Source organism: Crocodylus siamensis, chromosome 11, assembly GCF_052110815.1.
Source record: "Crocodylus siamensis isolate JL-2025a chromosome 11, ASM5211081v1, whole genome shotgun sequence".
NCBI lineage: Eukaryota > Metazoa > Chordata > Crocodylia > Crocodylidae > Crocodylus > Crocodylus siamensis.
Window position 1 is genome coordinate 47,159,075 of NC_143405.1, and position 18,112 is coordinate 47,177,186.

At 58.6% G+C, this 18,112-nt stretch overlaps 1 protein-coding gene across 1 annotated transcript in view; it reads left to right on the plus strand.

Annotated features, from left to right (window-relative positions):
- Nucleotides 1–18,112, plus strand: part of COL7A1 (collagen type VII alpha 1 chain) — an 80,504-nt gene that overhangs the window by 40,472 nt on the left and 21,920 nt on the right. Inside the window, exons 59-86 of the mRNA XM_090021147.1 lie at nucleotides 220–309; nucleotides 780–815; nucleotides 903–938; nucleotides 1,748–1,828; nucleotides 2,391–2,426; nucleotides 2,837–2,908; nucleotides 3,553–3,597; nucleotides 3,876–3,911; nucleotides 4,299–4,334; nucleotides 5,014–5,118; nucleotides 5,730–5,765; nucleotides 6,438–6,473; nucleotides 7,392–7,439; nucleotides 7,666–7,701; nucleotides 8,224–8,355; nucleotides 9,847–10,056; nucleotides 10,484–10,510; nucleotides 11,116–11,160; nucleotides 12,250–12,321; nucleotides 13,028–13,072; nucleotides 13,661–13,723; nucleotides 13,869–13,913; nucleotides 14,712–14,747; nucleotides 15,472–15,507; nucleotides 15,925–15,969; nucleotides 16,884–16,916; nucleotides 17,796–17,858; nucleotides 17,963–17,998. Of these exons, the coding sequence (XP_089877273.1) occupies nucleotides 220–309; nucleotides 780–815; nucleotides 903–938; nucleotides 1,748–1,828; nucleotides 2,391–2,426; nucleotides 2,837–2,908; nucleotides 3,553–3,597; nucleotides 3,876–3,911; nucleotides 4,299–4,334; nucleotides 5,014–5,118; nucleotides 5,730–5,765; nucleotides 6,438–6,473; nucleotides 7,392–7,439; nucleotides 7,666–7,701; nucleotides 8,224–8,355; nucleotides 9,847–10,056; nucleotides 10,484–10,510; nucleotides 11,116–11,160; nucleotides 12,250–12,321; nucleotides 13,028–13,072; nucleotides 13,661–13,723; nucleotides 13,869–13,913; nucleotides 14,712–14,747; nucleotides 15,472–15,507; nucleotides 15,925–15,969; nucleotides 16,884–16,916; nucleotides 17,796–17,858; nucleotides 17,963–17,998 (1,617 nt within the window). The remainder of the gene's footprint in view (nucleotides 1–219; nucleotides 310–779; nucleotides 816–902; nucleotides 939–1,747; nucleotides 1,829–2,390; nucleotides 2,427–2,836; nucleotides 2,909–3,552; nucleotides 3,598–3,875; nucleotides 3,912–4,298; nucleotides 4,335–5,013; nucleotides 5,119–5,729; nucleotides 5,766–6,437; nucleotides 6,474–7,391; nucleotides 7,440–7,665; nucleotides 7,702–8,223; nucleotides 8,356–9,846; nucleotides 10,057–10,483; nucleotides 10,511–11,115; nucleotides 11,161–12,249; nucleotides 12,322–13,027; nucleotides 13,073–13,660; nucleotides 13,724–13,868; nucleotides 13,914–14,711; nucleotides 14,748–15,471; nucleotides 15,508–15,924; nucleotides 15,970–16,883; nucleotides 16,917–17,795; nucleotides 17,859–17,962; nucleotides 17,999–18,112) is intronic.

Sequence of the window (18,112 nt, forward strand, 5' to 3'; positions counted from 1 at the left end):
TGGAGCATTGTCGTGCAGCAGAGACAAACAGCGCTACTCACCCTCCCTGCCTAGCTGGGTTCCCCAGGTGGCATGGCAGGAGTAGGCTGCAGGACAGGCCCCACCCCTGCTCCAAGGGGCTGCTACCAGGGGAGCAGAGGCACAGGTCGACTTGGATGGATGCCCTGAGCAGCTGTGGTCCCTTATGGGAGCTACTCTGACTGGCTGTTTCCCTTGCAGGGAGACCCTGGGGATCCTGGAGAGGATGGGATGAAAGGTGCGAAGGGCGAGGCTGGGTTGCCTGGCCCACCTGGCCTGCCTGGAGAGAGGGTAGGTACTGGCCACCCTGCAGCTGTCTGGGGAACTGAAGGGCCTTTTGCCTGAAACCCCAGCCTGCCAAGTGCTGGTCGGAGGTGGGGCATGGGAGTCTGGAGGGGTGGGATTGTACAGGAGGGGACAGGAAGGACTGGGTGTGTCAAGGGAGCAGACAGCTTGTGATAAGGGCAGGGGTGACTGCTCTGGGGACTGGACCTCTGTGGGTGCAGTAAACTTGGGGAGGATGCTGGGGTTGGGTCTCTCAGGGAGTTGGGGTGCCTGGGGGTGGAGTGCACGTGGGAGGGCCATGGTGGGAGCAGGCAGGGGGCCAGGTGCAGGGCAGGGGAAGGAGGTTGAATCTGGGGTGGGGCTATTAGAGGCAGTGAGCATGTAGGGGGCATGGAGCATGTATGTCAGGGGAAGGCAGGCACTGGCCTGCTCTCCTCCCATCCTCCCAGCACAACCATTTCTCTCTCTTTCTGCAGGGAATTGAAGGTCCTCGAGGTCTCCCTGGCACGCGGGTGAGTACCCATTCCTGTTGCTTGGTGCCCACCTGCAGCCCCCTCCCCAGACTCCAGACCCCTTGACTTGTGCTACCTTCACTACAGGGCGACCCTGGAGACAGAGGCCCCACGGGGGAGAAGGTAAGAGAACCCCTTTGGTGCACTGCAGGGAGCTCTGCCATGGCCCAGCCCCATGTCAGGGTGGGGGGATACAGCTTGGTTCAGTATCAGAGCCTGGCTGGAGGACACAGAGCAGGCAGGTCTCATGCCTACTGAGGGGGAGGAAGCGAGGGGTGGACAGGCATGCAGCTGGAGTGCCAGGAACTGGTCTGCCCTACTGTGGCTGCAGAAGAGCCCCCAAGCCTGGGAGAGGAGCTGTCTGGAGACCAGGATGACGTATGGGGGGGTCAGAGCACAGGGCACCAGCTTAGACTGGGGGTAGCGTGGAGGGAGAAGAGTGCCTGGGTCAAGGTGGGGAGTGGGTTGGCATTTGGGTAGTGAGGAGAGCAGGCTGTGGAGGGGCCAGAGACTGGGCAGGGCTGTGCAGTGGCCAAGGAGTCAGAGCAGGGGGAGGGGCAGGGGCAGTGTCCTCGCTCCTGGAGACCCAGTTGTCTTGTCTGTTCCAAGCTGAGTCCCAGGCAAATGTGGCCTCTGGAAGCAGCTCAGAGGTGAGCAGACACATTCCCAACCAGTCTCAGGGGCCCCACTGCCTGGGGCTGGCTGGACCAGGAGGAGGAGGTGGGCTGACAAGGGGCCAGGCAGGGGTTGCATTGGGAGGGTGTGGCCCAGGCTCCTGCCACCTTGACATACCCCTGTTGTTCCTCCAGCCTGGTCACTGATGCCCATACTCCACTAGATCCTGTGCTGGGCTTTGGGGGTCCCCAGCCAGGGTTCTCAAGGGGAACAGGGAAGGCCTCAGTGTAAAGCCTTCCCTTTCTGCTCTCTTGCAGGGAGAGCGAGGCCCCCCAGGGCTGGATGGCCGGAATGGGTTGGATGGCAAACCCGGGCAGATGGGCCCCACGGGGCTGAGGGTAAGTGTGGCCTGGCCTGGGTATTTCTCCACAGCAAGGCTGCCCCTTGGCATCCCCCACAGGCAAAGCCACTGGCCAGAGACAGCCAGGTCCCATGAGGCACATGTACACCCAGTAGTGTGATATGCCCCAGTCGCAAGGCCAGCAGGTGCCCAGAACACTCCAGGAGCTGCTGCCCCCACTGTGAGGGATGCTGCAGGAAGAGGGAGAACGCATTGTCCTATGGAGCAATTCCTAATCCTGCTGGTGCCCCTGCAGCCCACCCTGAGGATGGGGGTACCTTGGTTTCTGGGACTCTCCCACCTGCTTTTGGCCAAGGGTCCCTCTCAGTGCTGGCTGTGCTAGTGGCATGATGCTGCAGGGACTATCGGTGCCTGTGGTGTCAGCTACCATACAGCCCATCAGGTAGCCTGAGCCAGGTTGGAGCTTGTCTCTTGCTGCTGTTAAGTCCTTGAAATGTGCCAGGCCTGTCTGGAGCCTGCAGACAGGAGCATTTGTGCCTCAGACTCCAGGCTGAGCCTCGCCTCGCTGATCAGCACCTCATCCTTCTCTGTTCTTCTAGGGTGACCCTGGCAAGCAGGGGGATCCTGGCCGAGATGTAAGTACTCTAGAGCTGCAGGGTGCTGGGGTACACATGGCTCAAACACTCCTGCCTTTCCTATAGGACTCCCTCCCTCCCCCCAAGTCTGCCTGTAGGCACAGGGCTCACCAGGGTACAGCTTTGGCCCTCTCCCGATCAGACTGGGGTTTCCTCTAGTCCCAGGTACTTCCTCTGGTGCTTTGCTGTGTGGTGAACTCCTGAGTGTGGTGGAGATCCCTGCCCTGCAGAGACCCCAGCTCCTTCTCCCTTGCCTCCCTTCACCACTCACCCTGTGGGCATTGCTGGCCCGGTAGGGCCGCTTCTTCTCTTCTCCCTTCTCTGTGCAGCCGCTGTCTCCTGTCCAGGAGGGGCTGGGGGAGCTGCCTTGCTCCATGACCTGCCTGTCATCTGTTGTGTTCTCCCTGTAGGGGCTGCCTGGCCTGCGGGGGGAGCAGGGCCCTCCAGGAGCTCTTGGCCCCACCGGACCACCAGGCCTGCCTGTAAGTAGACTGAGTGGGTTTCCCACCCCCTTGAGCTGTGCTTCCACCCTGGGAGGCTCCCAGGTCACTTCCTCTCTGCCTTGCTCCTCACCAGGGGCTTGGCCATGAAGCTGCTGCTCCTTCCCACCCTTGCTTCCTCCCTCCCCACTCCTGCTGTTACTACGAGGATTCTTTTTGCCAGAGACCCCCAAGGATTGACACGGCCCCTCATCTGATTTGGTATCAAGTGAACTTTAACAGTAACCCCTATGCTTTATTACAAGCTTCCTCCTTATACTACAACCTGGCAAGGGGTTCCTTTAGACATTACACCAGCGATCTTCAGTGATACTGGCCTCAGATCCTCTGCTGGGTGTGTGGGATGTTAGCTTCTGTATTCCTCATTGTTCAAACAAGAATTCCAAGGTTGCTCCTGTCTCCCCAGGGCGGCAACACAAAACACACGTGTTCCTTTGTTTGTCTGTCACTTTTGTAATTTTCCCATTCCAAATTGTCCAATCCCCTGGCTCTGTGCCAATTGTTCCTTATGTGGTGCACCAATCCCCTGGCACTGTGCCAGCCATATTCCTCAGAGAGGTTCCCTGCTGCTTCCCAGGGTATCTGGAAGGCCCCTGGCTCAGCTGACAGTTTGCGTTTTCCTGTAGGGCAAATCTGGAGATGATGGAAAACCTGGTCTGAATGGGAAGAATGTGAGTAATGGACCCAGCCCCACAGGAGAAGGGAGATGCAGACTGGGGCACGGACAGGCCTTCCTCCTGCTGCCCTGAGCTCCAGCCAGCCCCCTCACTTCCACCTGGCTTGGTCCTGACTGGCCCCAGCTTCTCTTGCACCAGGCCTAGGTGGAAGCGTGAGGTTCCTCCAGGAAGCAGTGTGATGCCCCGCTGTGGGTGTCTGAGCTGGGACCTCCCCTGCCTCTGCCTGTAGCCTATGTGGTACAGAGCTTTGACTGCTGCTTCTTGTCCTCCAGGGAGAAGACGGGACCCCAGGAGAAGATGGAAGGAAGGTAATGAACATGGGGACCTCCTTCCCCGGGCAGATATGGGCATGGTCCAGCACGTGGGGTCCCTGGGGGGGACAGATGCCCCCAGCCTCCGCCAGGCCTGTCGTATCATGTGTGTCCCTCTCGGGTGGGGAGGGCTCTTTCTCCTTTGAACAACTACTTCCCTGGTGCCAATGTTGTAGGCAAGAGTGCAAGTTTAGGGTCTGGTGCTCCCTCCTGCCCCCTTGGACTTTGGGCTGGCTCCAGTGCAGCATGGTGGAAGCCAGACTCTGTGATGCAAATACCAGGCTGGTCAGGATTTGTGAGGTGGGCTGGGGCCCTGCTGGCAGCACCTGGCTGTATTGTTTTCAAATGTTCCTAAGCTGCTTTCTCTTGACTTTTCCTGACTAGGGGGACAAGGGAGAAGCTGGTGCTCCTGGCAGAGATGTAAGTGCTCTCCATTCCCTGCCCTCCCTCCCAGCTGGGTCAGGCTTGGCTCAGTTGTGAACTCCACCTACCCCCTCCATGCTTGGTGCAGGGCCTCCCAGAGTTGCCCATTATACTCCCTTGTCCTGAATACATATGATTAATGGCCCTTTTTCATTGTTGCTCATTGCAGTCAGGTATACCACTGGTCTGGAGCCAGTTGCAGGCCCAAGAGCAGTGAGGATGTGGCTGTGCTCTTCCAGCTCTGCACATCTTGCCGTGTTACCACCCACTGTCTGTTGTGTTGTTGCCCTCCTATGCATAGTGGCCCATGCCCTTTGCCAGCTGGCAGGGGTCGTGGTTGCATCCACAGGCTTTCACACCGTTTCACAGGAGTGTATGCATGTGGAGGCCTGTTGCTCTACCTAGCTCAGACCTGAGATGAGAAGGGCTTTAGATCTGGTTCATAAGCTGCAGCCTGGGGGTGGGGGTTGTGGGACAGACACTGGTGGCCCTCTGACTTTACTGCTCCCAGGTGCTGCCTCCACCTTCAGTGGGCAGTGGCTGGGGCAGAAAGGCTGGTGCCTTTCCCTGACAGCCCTGGGCATGGTCACCCTTTTGCCAGCCATGTGACTATCAGCAGTCATGAGCCCTGCTGGGGTCAGCGTCAGGCAGTGATACTTCTGTTCTCTGTTGGCAGGGTCATGAGGGCACCAAGGGTGATCGAGGAGGCAGTGGGGCACCCGGCCCCCCAGGACCACCTGGCCTCCCTGGCATACCAGGGCATGTTGGATCCCCAGGCCAGGTACCTAACCCCAGGCAAACCCTCTCAACAGCACAAGCCAGAGGCCCAGGCGTTCAGGGGACCTGTGTGGGACAGATGGGACCAGAGCTGTTATAGATGGGAGTTGCAGCTCCTGGAAAGGAGAATCTACTCTGAACAGAACCCAGGCATCCTGGCTCTCTGTCCCTGTGTGAGCCACCAGCTGCCTTTTGCATGGCTGAACTGGGAAACAGGCCTGTCAACGGCAGGTCCCTGAGCCTGCAGATCTAGGTAGCAGAGGGAATTCTCACATCCAGGCCACAGAGACTGGGGGCCCTTCTCTAACCCTACAGAGTGTGACTGTGCTGTCCTATCCCTACCTCATCTCTGTCCTGCCCAGTGGACTCCTCACTGTGGGATCGCATGTGCTGGAGGGGGCAGACCTAGGGGCAGGGGAAATCCCAGCCTGGGCTGGTCCCTCCTCTCAGTCATGGCATTCACTCCCCTCTGCATGGGCCCATGAGCTGTGGGCCCTCAACATCCTCCTCTCTCCAGCTCTGGGCTGTCCACAAGTCTTGCTGGCTGCAGGTAAGCCATGCTCAGTCCTGCAAACCAGCTCCAGGGTTTGACTGGGGCTCTTGTATACCTTTCAGGGCACACCGGGCCACCCTGGGCCTATAGGACCGAAGGTAAGTGTCTTTTTGCCACACACCCTGGTGTTGCAAGGCAGTGGTGATTCTGGCTGCTAAAGACCCAGCCTCAGGACAATGGCTGCTCCTGGCTCCCTGGCAGTCCATCTGAACTGTCGGATGGGGTGGGAATGGCCTCCCAGAGAGTACCCGCTGCCAGGCCCTCAAGGGTCAGAGTTGGCTGGTACAGACCCCGTGCCTGGCTTCCCACATGCCTGTTTGGCCTCATGTCTTCTGGGAAGTTTCCTGTGGAGGAGCAAGGCCTAGCAAAAGAGCCCCTTTGGGGGCCTCAGTGGAGAGTGGTGGGTTGGTGTGGGAAGGGGTGTGGATCTTTGTGATGTTCAGCCCCAGATGCTGTTCTCTGAGATGCCTCAGGACAGTGGGGGCTCTGGGCAAGTCCCAGCTCTGGTTCATGCCTGGCCCAGACCTCAGGGAATCTTTGAAGCAGCAGAGATCTCTGACATAGGGCCAGCGAAGGGCAGAGCACTGGGTCACAGGGTCACCTCTGCTGTCCAAGGAGAGGATGCGGGTATCTGACCTTCCCCAAGGCTCCACCAGGCTACATCCTCTTGGTCTTATCTCTTCCATGGGAGTTGCAAAGAATCCTGTGTGACACCCCATGTTCCCATCCCTGGGGTGGCAGGGACCCTGATTTCTCTTGCTCTGTTTCAGGGGGACCGCGGGGACCGTGGACCCAGTGGAGAACCAGTGAGTGCCCAGTGGTGCCAGCTTCATCAAGTCTGCCCCAGCCTGTGGTACTGCTGCTTTTAGGGCACAGAGTGGGGAGCCCATAAGCTGGGACAGGGAGCCAGAACCTCTGGAGCAGCCACTTCACAAACTGAAGACAACAGACTCCTCTCACTTCCCTTCTGCCCCCTATATGGACCTTCCCATGCCAGGCATTCCCTGGGCGGGGGACGGTGTTTGCCAAGCCTCCCCTTGCAGCAGAATAGTATTGTGTGTGCTGGAGACCCCTTTCAGCATGTAGCTGGCGGGGGCCTGCTGCTAGGAATTACTGCTTGTGGATGCAGCAAGACCAGCCTGGACAAGCACAGCCCTGTGCAGTGCTGTGTGTTGGTACTGCCAGAACCCAAAGAAGCCCCTGAGAGCACCGGTAGCTGCTCCCACTGGGCTGCACAACCTGCTACTTGGATGACTTTGGGACACAGGTCTTGTAATACAAAAGCCTGCAGCACTGTGGAAGTGGGGACCCTGGGAAGCAGCTATGGTATGGGGAGGGGGCCTGGCTGTGACCTGCCAACACCATCCTCCTGGACAATTGCTCCCACTGTGTAGTTCAGTACGGTGCTCCCATGGTGCTGAATGAGGTGTTGAGCAGGCTGTCATGGCAGAACGTGGATCCTGTCTTGAACTGTGTTAAGTGGCCGTGGTGGGGTGAGGGTAAGCCTCGGTCTGGGTGACTCTCCAGCCTCACACAGCTGACCATGGAGTGAGGTTTTCTGCCCCCAGGGGACACAAGTCTGTCTGCTCCACACACCCCATATTCACCCAGTCACTCTGCTCTGGCTGTAGCTTATCCAGGGCAGCTCCCTCCACCCTGGTGCTGCCAACACTGAGCATTACTGTTTTCATTTGGCCTTACTTTCCTTCTTTCCCTGGCCATAGGGGAATCCTGGGACTCCTGGACCACGGGGTGACCCTGGGTCAACACTGGTGAGTTCCTTGATGGGGACACTTGTTCCTTGGTGTCCCACACTTGTCAAAGAGGGAGAGCCACTGACCCCCTTCTCCCAGGGTGACCTGGGTGTCTGCTCATCTTTCCAGCTTTGTCCTTGGGGAAGACAGGGGGTTGATCCCTGGAATCATGACCCACAGAGGGAGTGGGAGCCTCCTGCTTTCTGCCTCCATGTTACTCTCATTCTTTCCTTCCCTTTTCTAGAGTGTGGAACGGGCCCTGGAGACCTATGGGATTAAGGTAAAAAGCAAAGCAACAGCCAGGAGGCAACTCAAATAGGGCACCCACTTTGGGGGAAGTAGGGGCCTGTCCCTCTGACCATTGGTGATCAGTGAGCCCAGGCTGGGATGGACAGAGAGGGACCAGGTGCTGATGGCTCTTGTTGGAGGCCAAGGCCCAGGGAGATGGCTGCCTGAGAGGAAGCCAGAGCCATCAGGCACGGTGGGGCATGGTGCTGGCGCCTGCCCAGTACACTGGGCAGGGGTTGAAGGAGCGGCAGTCACGTGGCAGTGATGAGGAAAGCCAGAGGCTCTGGCAGGTGGCCCTGGCTCCCAGCAGTGCCATTGTGGATAGGTGTATGGCAGGGGTAGGCTGTGCCTATGGAGTGACATCTTCCCTGAAGGTTGTCAGGAGTAATCCATGGGCTCCCAGCAGTGCCAGCACACCCTGCCAACCCTGCTATAACCCAGCTGCTTGTTCCATGCTCCATGTCTCCCATGTGCAAGTGTGACAAGAGGATACACTCCTTCTCTCTTTCCAAAGCTTTCCTTACTCCGAGAGATCCTGGGAACCTATGATGGGAGTAGCGGTTTGATCCCATCCTTCCAGGAGCCACGAAGAGGCCACAAGGGTGATAAAGGGGATGCAGGTGATACGGGACCCCCAGGGAAAGAGGTGAGAGTGGGAGAAGCCTGCAGGCACTAAGGCTGCAGAGGGGAGGGAGAGGGTGAGGTGTTCATCAACCAAGAGTCCCCTGGGAGAATCAGCTGGGAAAATCCCACCGGCCTCCTCGGGTAGCTCTGAAACTGGCTCTACCTCAGGTCATGGCCAGCCCCAGAGGTGGAACTGCTTGGTGTCCAAACAAATTATGGCTCAGGTTCTTCTGACCTGACCTCTTGGCACCCTCTCTTCAGGGCTGTTTGACTCCATCACACCTAGATGGAGGTTCCTGAAATCCCAGCAAGCCTTTGGACTAACAGGCACTGTGGTTCTTCCTGCACATAGTGGGGGGTCTCTGTCATGCCTCTCCTGTGCAGATGCCTTCCCTTCTCCTGCACATCTGTGCCAGGGCCACGGCCCATACTGGGCTCTCCTGGTTTCCTCTCCACGTGTAACCCTCCCCTGGAACCGAAGGGCTTTGTGACAGGGCCCAGATAAGATGCCTCTTTATGAAGGGCCTGTCTGTGCTGCTCAGATGATTGAATCCCAGAGAAGCAGAGCTGGAAGAGACCTCCAGAGGTCTAGTCCAACCCCTGCCTGAGGCAGGATCAGCCCCATCCAAACCATCCCATACAAATCCATCGTCTAACCTTTTAGCAAAACAACACAGTCAACCCTGACATAACACAATACAGAACCCCCTAACCTGCCACGGGTAGGCCTATCATAGGTAGCCACAGGTAGCAGTGGGACCATGGCAGCCAATGTCCTACTTCTGTAAAGGTTGCCAGTATATGCTCAGGAGATCCCAGGTAGAAGGCCATGCTCCCCACTGCAGAGGAAGGCAAAACCCCCATAGTCTGTACTAATCTGACCATGGAATAAAATGTCTTCCTTACCCTAAATATGGCGATTGGTCTGGCCCTGAGCAGAGAGGCAAGACCCTCTAGCCAGGAATATCTGGGTTTGGGTCCCAGCAGGAGCACCAGCACACCCCAGTCAGTCCCCGTCTTTGGCTGCAGCCAATACCCATTGCCCGTGAGGAAGGCTTAAAAGCACCATGACATGCAGCGGTGGGGGAGTGGGAGGGGAGAATGCTATTCCCCAACCCCCTCCGGCAACCAGCAAAGCCCAGAAAGTGACCCTTCCAGTGTTAGGGAATGGCAGGCTCCATTGCCTCCCTAGTAATGGGCAGTGACTCCATGGCTCACTAGCCACAGAGACTGAACTGTCCGTGCCTCTTGCGGGGGTCCATCCAGTCCTGGGCTGAAGCCCATTGCTTGGGGCAGCCTATGAAGGAAGCCTGTCTCTGCACTTTCAGGCTGACATGTGGCTCACAACACATGTGTAACTGCAGTGCTAACCAGCCAGCCCCAAGGCCTGAGCTTCCCATCGCTGCAGCAAGAGCCTGCCAGGAAAAGGCAGCTTCTGGCAGGGCAGGGGCAGCTCGCACTGTGAGTGGTGGACCTGGCATCAGAGCCAGTTGAACTGTGCTGTTTTCTGCAGGGCATGAGGGGCTTCCCTGGAGAGAGAGGCCCCAAGGGGGACAGAGGAGACCAGGGTCCCCCCGGTCCCCAAGGCCCCGTGGGACGTGCCGTCGGAGATCGAGGTCCAGAGGGGCCTCCTGGCCAGCCCGGGGAGCCTGGCAAGCCTGGAATCCCTGGGGTGCCTGGCCGGGCCGGGGAGCTCGGGGAGGCTGGCAGGCCTGGCGAGAAGGTGAGCAAAGCCAGGAAGGTGGGGGAGAGGGTTGGAGCGGCAATCTCACTGCAGGGCCTGTGAAGGTCTCTGCTGTCCAGGAGGGGCTGGGGGCCTGCTGAGGAGCCTGCCTCTCCCTGAGGCACTGCTGGTTTTGTGAGCCCTGGCTTCTGTGGGCGATTATTACTGCTGTGTGCATGGTGGCAGCACAGGGAGTAGAGCCTTTCTGCTGAGGCTGGCATTGGGAGTAGATGGTCTCAGTGAGCAGGCTCCCAGTTCCCCCCATCTCTGCCAGGGGAGGACCTCAGCTGCCTGGCAGACTCTGCATGGGCCCTGTCTGGGTGGGACTCAAAGTGCCAGCCTTGCTGTGCCTGCCTCCTGGGGACCTGGGAGCAGAGCCACAATCTGGAGTTGGCTGCACTGACCCACCACCACCTTTGCTTTGCAGGGCGAGAGGGGCGAGCGAGGCGAGCAGGTGAGTGAGGCTGGTGCCCTCTGCCATCCCTGTGGCTTGCAAATATGCCGTGACCTGGTGGGGGTGGCCGTGTGTGTGTGCTCAGGTTCTTACCTGTGACATTCAGTGATGGTGACATCTAGCCTTAGGGCTGTAGTCCTTCAGCCCCAGGACAGATGCATGGTGTCCTGAACTCAGGATGCATTGCTGAGTATTGAAGGCTGATGGCTCCCAGTGAGAGCCCCAGCCCTCACCCTGTGGCCAGAGCCCTGGGAGCTGGTATGTCCAGTAGTGGGAAAGGTTTTTCTAGGGGTGCTGGCAGTGCCCATCTCTAGCTGGACAGGTCTTGGGGCTTCATGTGGGGTCTCGGAGTAGAACATGCTGCAGCTGTCCTGCAAGGGCAGCTGTGACTGCAAAAAGGAAGGTCTCTGGGGTCTGGGGCCCTGGGAGGTGTCTGGAGGACAGTCTCCTGCCCTCCCAGTTCTCCCCGCTGTGGGCTGGTGTCCCAGGGCTGCCTGCTTCTGGGCTCAGGCCCTGTGGCTCTTCATCCCCTGGGACTGGCTTCCTCTCTGTGCCCTCGGGAGCTTTCCTCTCTCTGCCTCTTGACCTGTTTGTCTCTTTGCCAGGGCAGAGATGGCCAGCCGGGTCCTCCCGGGCCCCCAGGGCCCAAGGTGAGTGATTCTCCCTAGCCTGGCTACTCCCTGGCTGGCTGCAGGGACCAGGAAGGAATTGGGGACCTGTTGTGGGCACTGTGTTTGGCTCTGAGCCATCACCTAGGAATCTGAGACCCGGGCTCCCTGGGCTGGTGGGATGACAGCTGAAAGACCATGTACTGTGTACCTGGGAAAGTGAGCACCCTGTGGCCACCTATCACACCGCTAGCCTCACTCCAGCAGATGCTTAGATCTGGACAGCTGTGCCCATTGGGACTGGGCTGGGGGAGGAAGGGCCGGCAGGACAGAGCCAGTGAAGGTGATCCCCTGTGATTCAATGTTATTGCCCTTCAATTCCCTCGAGCCATTGGTCCTCTTCATGTTCTGTGGCCCTGTGTTCCCATCGGGCCTTGTGCTGCTGGTAGCTCAGACAGGTACCAGGGGAAGCCACTGCTAGTAGCCACAAGGCCACTGGCTGCCCAAACTGGGAAACAGTTGTGTCCCAGGACACATTGCACTGTGTCCTGCCCTCTGGGATAGCAGGTGCCAGCACCACTCCCGTCCCTGGGATCTGGCAGGATTGGCTTTGCCCTCAGACCTGTCTGACAGGATCAATACACATCTTCATGGTCATGGGTGACATCCCTATTCCCTGAACCTGTCTGTGCCACCAGCTTCCAATTTCTGGGTGTTACCTTCAGGGACCTGTCCTGAGTCCCTTGGGGTTAGGTCTGGCACAGAGCATGATGGAAGAGTGCGTGCTGTTGCCTCCAAGGTACCTGCCAACCCCTCCCCACCCCAGGCCTGGGGCTGAACTGACTCTCTGGGCAGCTTCTGAGTCATAACTGTGTCTCTGGGTTATAAGTGACCTCTTATGAGCCTATCATGCTCTTTCCTCTAAAGCAGCTGGGTCTGACAACTGGACTTGGTGACCTGCCAGCCTGGCCTGTGTGGCAATTCCTGTAGTTGAGCAAGAGCCCTGCTGGGGCATCAGAGAGTGGGCAAGCCCCTGCTAGGGAAGCAGACTCCCTGGGAGAGCGCCGGACGTGGGGGAGCTGGGGCACTGGCAGCTATGGCTGCCCCTTCTCACTGTGCTCTTACCTCCAGGTGGATATAACAGATGGCAGTCTCTCAGGCTTTCCAGGGGACCGTGGACCCGCCGGACCCAAGGGAACCAGGGTTAGTACCAAGGAGAGTCTACTTTGTGCCCACATGTTACAGCTGTCCCAGTCAGGGCTGCCAGGTCTTGAAATAGATCCCAGGCATGGCAGGAAGTGGAGAGAATAGCTCTCCCTTCCCTCTAGGTTCACCCAAGAGCTGCAGCATGGTGCCAGGAGGGCCATGCTGCTGCCATCCAGCCAAGTGGGATGAGGTCCTGCATCAGCAGCCTTTCCCACAGGAGCCTGCATGTAGAACCTGCTGTCTGGCAGGGACATTTGGCCTTCCTGACCCCCTCTTGGTGGCAGCACAGCCTCTGCTGAGCTCCTGGGGTGTTGCTGGGTGGTTTGGAGTCCCCAGAGGGGCTTCAGGGCAGCAGCAGTGGAATTTCTCTTCTCGTGGGCTGTGTCAGAGCTGTAGGGCTTGGACCTGTCCCAAACCAGGGCATCCAGCATGGAAACAGGTGCACATCACCCCTGGAGCCAACCCATCACTTCCTCTGTTACTAGAGGAGTAACAGCAGGCTGAGGCTGAGGCTGAGGCTGTGCAGACAGCAGCCCTGCCCCTGCCGGCGGTGGGGTTGGGGTATGAGCTGGGACTCACAAGTACCAGAGGGTGAGAGGAGCTGGAGCCCCGGGAAGGTGCCCATGGGTTAGACATAGGCTGGGAGCTAAGGAGTGAGGAGCTGAGCCAGGCTTCCCCCTGTTGACTGCTGTTCCCTGTGCAGGGTGAGCCCGGTGTGGACGGCGAGCGGGGACCCAAAGGAGATAAGGTCTGAGTATAGTAAGTCTGCTGGTGCCTTCTCTTCTGGCTGCGTCTCCCTCACGGGCATCTCCTTCCTGGCACACCTGACTCTCTCACCTTCGTCTCACCCTCTCTTTGCTGTCCTTCCTCTTGACCGCATTGGTGCCCGCAGGCCATGGGCTGGGTGGCACCTTGGATGCCCAAGATGGGCATGGACCCCCTCGTGTTCCCTGAGTGAGTCCCTCTGGGGCAGGTGGGTGCTAGTGCATGGGAGAAACTGTGTACAGGCAGGGCATCTCAGGCCCAAGACCTTCAAGCCAGCTGTTCCCACAGACCTCACAGCTGGAGAAGGCTGCCTTGTACTGTAGGGCCCTCACATAAACACAGTGTGTGGGGGGGGTGCACGTGTGTGCATGCGCGTGTGTGCGCGCGTGTGTGCCAGGCATTAGGGATGCTCAGACACCCCCTTTTCAGAGACCTAGAGCCCTGCTGTCTCCCCAGAGTATCAGAGAAGCCCTAGAAAGAGGGCCTCCAGGGTAAGCTGTGGCAGGGGCTCAGCAGGGTGGCTCACTGTGACTTGTTGCTGTACATGATGTGCTGCACTTCTGATTTTCAGGGTGACCCTGGGCAGAAGGGAGAGAGGGGAGAGGCTGGCGAGAAAGGCCGGGATGGCAGCCCGGTGAGTACCACTGGGATGAGCCAGATGGTGGGTCAGGAGCCAAGGCTGGCCAAGCCCAGGGGGGCTGGATTAGCAGCCACTGTGTGCAGCCCTCCGTGGTGCTGAGGAGCAGTGGACTGTGTGCTCATTGCCTCATCTGCTGCAGGGCCTTCCAGGAGAACGAGGCCTGGCGGGACCAGAAGGGAAGCCGGTAAGTATGGGGGCGAGTGCCAGATGGGAGGGGTGGGGCGAGAGGGAGGACTCTGAAAACCAGGTGCCTGACGGATAGCAGATGGGAGGCAGCTCGGTTTGTTTGGGGTGCAGTCCAGAACCAGCATCTCTGCATCATCAGACCCAGCCAAGATCCCTGTTCCCCAGGAGATGGCAGCTTCTGTGAGGTGCCCAGGAACCTAACACAGCCCCTTCCTCAGACTCCTCAATTTGGGCAAGCTCAGAGTCACCCTGGCCACAGGGTGATGAGGTGTCCTTTGGCACCACAGGGGGACAGGCTGCAATTCCAATGGAGCAGCCAGACAGAGACCAGGGAGCCCGAGACCAGCTCCTCGTGTTTTGCATGCTCCGTCTGTGTCTTCCATGCCACATGGGCTGGAGCAGGCACAAGGCTTTCTGCTGCATCCCCAGGCACCCAAGTGCCTGCACTGCCCTGGAAGATGTCCCCTAGGCAGCAGGCCCTCTGCCCCAGGGCCACCATACCCCTCTCCCTCATGCCCCTTGCCAAATTGTGCTTCCCACTCATGCTGTTGCCATTTTGTGTCCTTCCCTCCCATCCAGGGCCCGCAGGGCTTTAGGGGGCCACCTGGCCCAGCTGTAAGTAACCTCCGCAGCAGCCTTGGTTCTGGGCATGGTCTGTGGTGCCTTCCCAAGCTCTCTCTATCTTGTGCAGCTCTGCCTTGGTGGTGTGTTCGCAGGAGACCAGGCCTGGCCTGGGGCTGGGGCTGGGGCTGCTTTGGGAGCGCTAATCCCCTGGCTCTGAATTGCCTCTTTGCAGGGTTTGCCCGGCTTCCCCGGAGTCCTGGGCCGACCGGTAGGTGTTGTCCTCCCACCCCTGCATGGCAGCCAGTGTGCCCCCCTCCTGTGGTTTTCCTAGCTGGAGCTGTTTGCTTTGGGAGTTTGGTGTGGGGAGGCAGATCCATTCCCTCGGAGGTAGAGCAGAGCCTATGACCTAGGAGATGCAGGGTCTGGTGCTGGTTCGGACTCAGGAAAGTCTCCTGCCCACTTCTGGGCCTCAGTGTTCCTGTCTGGGGTTTGTGACACCGCTGCACCTCCCTGGTGTAACTGCACACTCCAGGTGCCCTGAGAGCCTTGGTGGGTGCTGCAGAGAAGGGTCCAGAATAACGGATTTACCAACCAGCTCCCTGCACCCCTCTCTGCCATTTCCCAAACAGTGCCCTAGCATCCCTGCTGCACTCGTGCTGCAGAATCTGAGAAGCAGCAGGCGGCCTGTGTCTGGTGGTGGGGAGCCCCCGGGCCCAGCTGGGCTGGCCCCACTCATCACATGGGCAGCATGAGTGTAACTCTGTCAGCCCCCTTCTGAGGGGTGGGAGAGTTGGCTATGGGGCAGCGCAGGGGCTCTCATGGCAGGTAAAATGCTGGGGCCAGTTCAGCCACTGCCCCCTTCTCAAGCTCTCAATCTGAACAAAGCCCAGAGCCCTGTTGGCCCATCTGAGCCCTGCAAGGCAGGAGGTGATCAGCTCCCCCTGCCCCAGGGTTCTGTACCCAGCACTAACTGTCTCTCTCCTTTCCTGCAGGGCAGCCAGGGAGACCCTGGGCCACCAGGCCCCCCTGTAAGTACATGTCACTTCCTGCACTGAGTGCTGAGAATGGCAGCGCCTAAATTCAGTGCATGTATTGAATTGGCAGCTGTAATGATGGGAGGGGGACTGTTTGGGGGGTGCCCAGACACCTACCCTGCCACAGGGATCACATCAGGAAGGGGTATTGGGACGTCCACCTTCTATATGAGCCAGGAAGGGTGGGTGTCTCCACTCTGTGTTCCCTGCATGGCTGATGCTGCAGCCTTCCACAATACTGGCAAGGTCAGGGCTGGGCAGTGCCAAGCCCAACCTGCTAACCAGGGTGCAGGTGGGTTGGGAGTTCCCACACAGCAAAGCAGACGAGAGGCTGCTGATCACTGTGTGCATGCTGTTCCTGAACATTGGGGCTGGCTGTCCCAGGAGGTAATTGCCCCTCATTCCTTGCAGGGCCCCGCTGGGCTGTCAGGTGCTCAGGGCCCACCTGGAATAAAGGTACGTCCTATGCCAGGTGTTCAGTCCACTTGGGGGCTAAAACCTCTGCCTGGAGTCCACTTACCCATACTGAACTCAGGTCATCTCTGAGGGGCTGGGTTGGCCCAAGCAAGCACTGTCACTGGCTATCAGAGCATGGCTTTCACCTCCCTGGGGGGCTACCAGGTTCCACACAGGGTACACATGGGTGAGGTGCAGCCCTGTGGACTCTGTGTTCACCCCGCTACAGAGCTGCCAGCTCCAGGCAGAAGGTTACACTGCCCCCAGGCCATGGAGGGTATGAGGTGTCAGCACTCTGTGTGTGTGTGTGTGTGTGTGCGTGTGTGCGTGTGCGTGCATGCATGTGTGTGTGTGTCCGTGCAGGCACGCACCTGCCCCCTGCCCAGTTCGCGTGCTGAAGAGGTGCTTCCAGTGGGTGGGTGGCTCCAGGGGCTCTGGTTCCAAGCAGGCCATGGGTGCCATGCCCTTGAGCCCACATGGCAATGTTCAAGTGGTGCCACAGCCTCCAGGTCTCACGGAAGCTGGTGAGAGCTTTGGTTCCAGAGAACTGGCATCGCCCTGTGCGGCTACTGGACTTCTCCTGCAGGGCAAGGACTTCCCCAAGACCAGTGCCCCAGTGAACCCTATCATGCCCAGCTCCCAAATCCAACCAGCTTTCCTACATTGCAGCAGAGCTTTAGGGACCTGCCAGAAGGGCACGTACCTCTCATCATCCTGGAGCCCCGAGAGGTCCAGGAGTAGGCCATAGGCTGCATGCTGCTGGAGCTGATGCCGGCAGGCCCATCTCTGCTGATGTCCCTCTGAGCTGCCCACAGCTGGTGTGACCAATCCTGGGGCCTACCCTCAGCTCTGGGCCTTGGAGTGTTATCTCTGCCAGGGGTGGGGTATCCTAATGCCAAAGTTTCTGTTTGCAGGGAGATGTGGGTGAGCCTGGTGCCAGCGTCCGGGTGAGTAGCTAAGCCGTCCCAGCCCAACTTCATAGCATCCTAAAGAAGTCAGGCTGGAAGGGACCAACAGCCATCTAGTCCAACCCCAGCCTGAGGCAAGAGCAGCCCTATCCCAACCATCCTGTACAAATCCATAATCTAACTTCCTAGTAAAACTACCATCAACCCTGATGCAATGCAAGACATAACACCCTAAATTGCCACAGGTAAAGCAGGGGGACCATGGCAGGCAATGTTCTGCTACTGTAAAAGGTTGTTAATACACAGTTAAGAGATCCTAGGTAAAGGTCCAAGCCCCTGCCACAAAGGAAGGTAAAGCCCTCACTATCTGTACTAATCTGGCCATAGGGTAAAGATCCTTCCTAACCCCAAATATGGTGATTGGTTAGACCCTGAACAGAGGGACAAGACCCTCTAGGCAGGAACTTCTGACTCCCAGTCCCGAGTCCCAACAGGAACGTGACACATCCCAGTCAAGTTCCCCAGCCTTGGCTGTAACCAACACCCAATGCCTCTGAGGAAGGTTTAAAAAACACCCTAATGCATGTAGCAGAAAGGGAAGGAGGAGGCACCCAGAAAAGCCCAGGAGCCTGGGAAACACCCATAGTAGAACAGACAAAGCTGTGCCTAGACCATCCCCAACCAGTGGCTGTCCAGCATGTTCTTGAACACCTCCAGTGATGGAGAGACCACAGCTTCCATCAGCAGTCTGTTCTACTTGCTCTGACCCTAGCTCGGTCTCAGGCAGGCATGGACCTCTCTAAGGGGTACAGTCCTGCCATGACAGGGCCCTTCCTTTTGGGCTCCGTGGGTACTGTTCCCTGCTGTCCTGAGGGGGCAGCTCCCACAGCTCTCTGATGTACATTCCTTCTGTTTCAGGGCTTGCCTGGTCCCCAGGGCAATGTCGGCCTCCCAGGCCCACCAGGGCCCCCTGGCCTCGTGGTAGGTAGTAGGTGTGGAGCAGGAGTCATCTCCATGCTGCACCCCAGGACGGTGGTTTCTGTTCCTCCTTCTCTGTTTGATTCCTGCATGTGTTTGTTCAATAGGGACCACAGGGCATGCCAGGACTGCCAGGACAAGTGGTGAGTTTGGCATGGTCCCTTCCCCATGGGCATGGCTTGGCTGCTGGCCCTCCCTGTGTCCCACCATTGCCATCCTGGCTCTCAGTCTCCACATACCAGGCCCTGCTGGTAGAG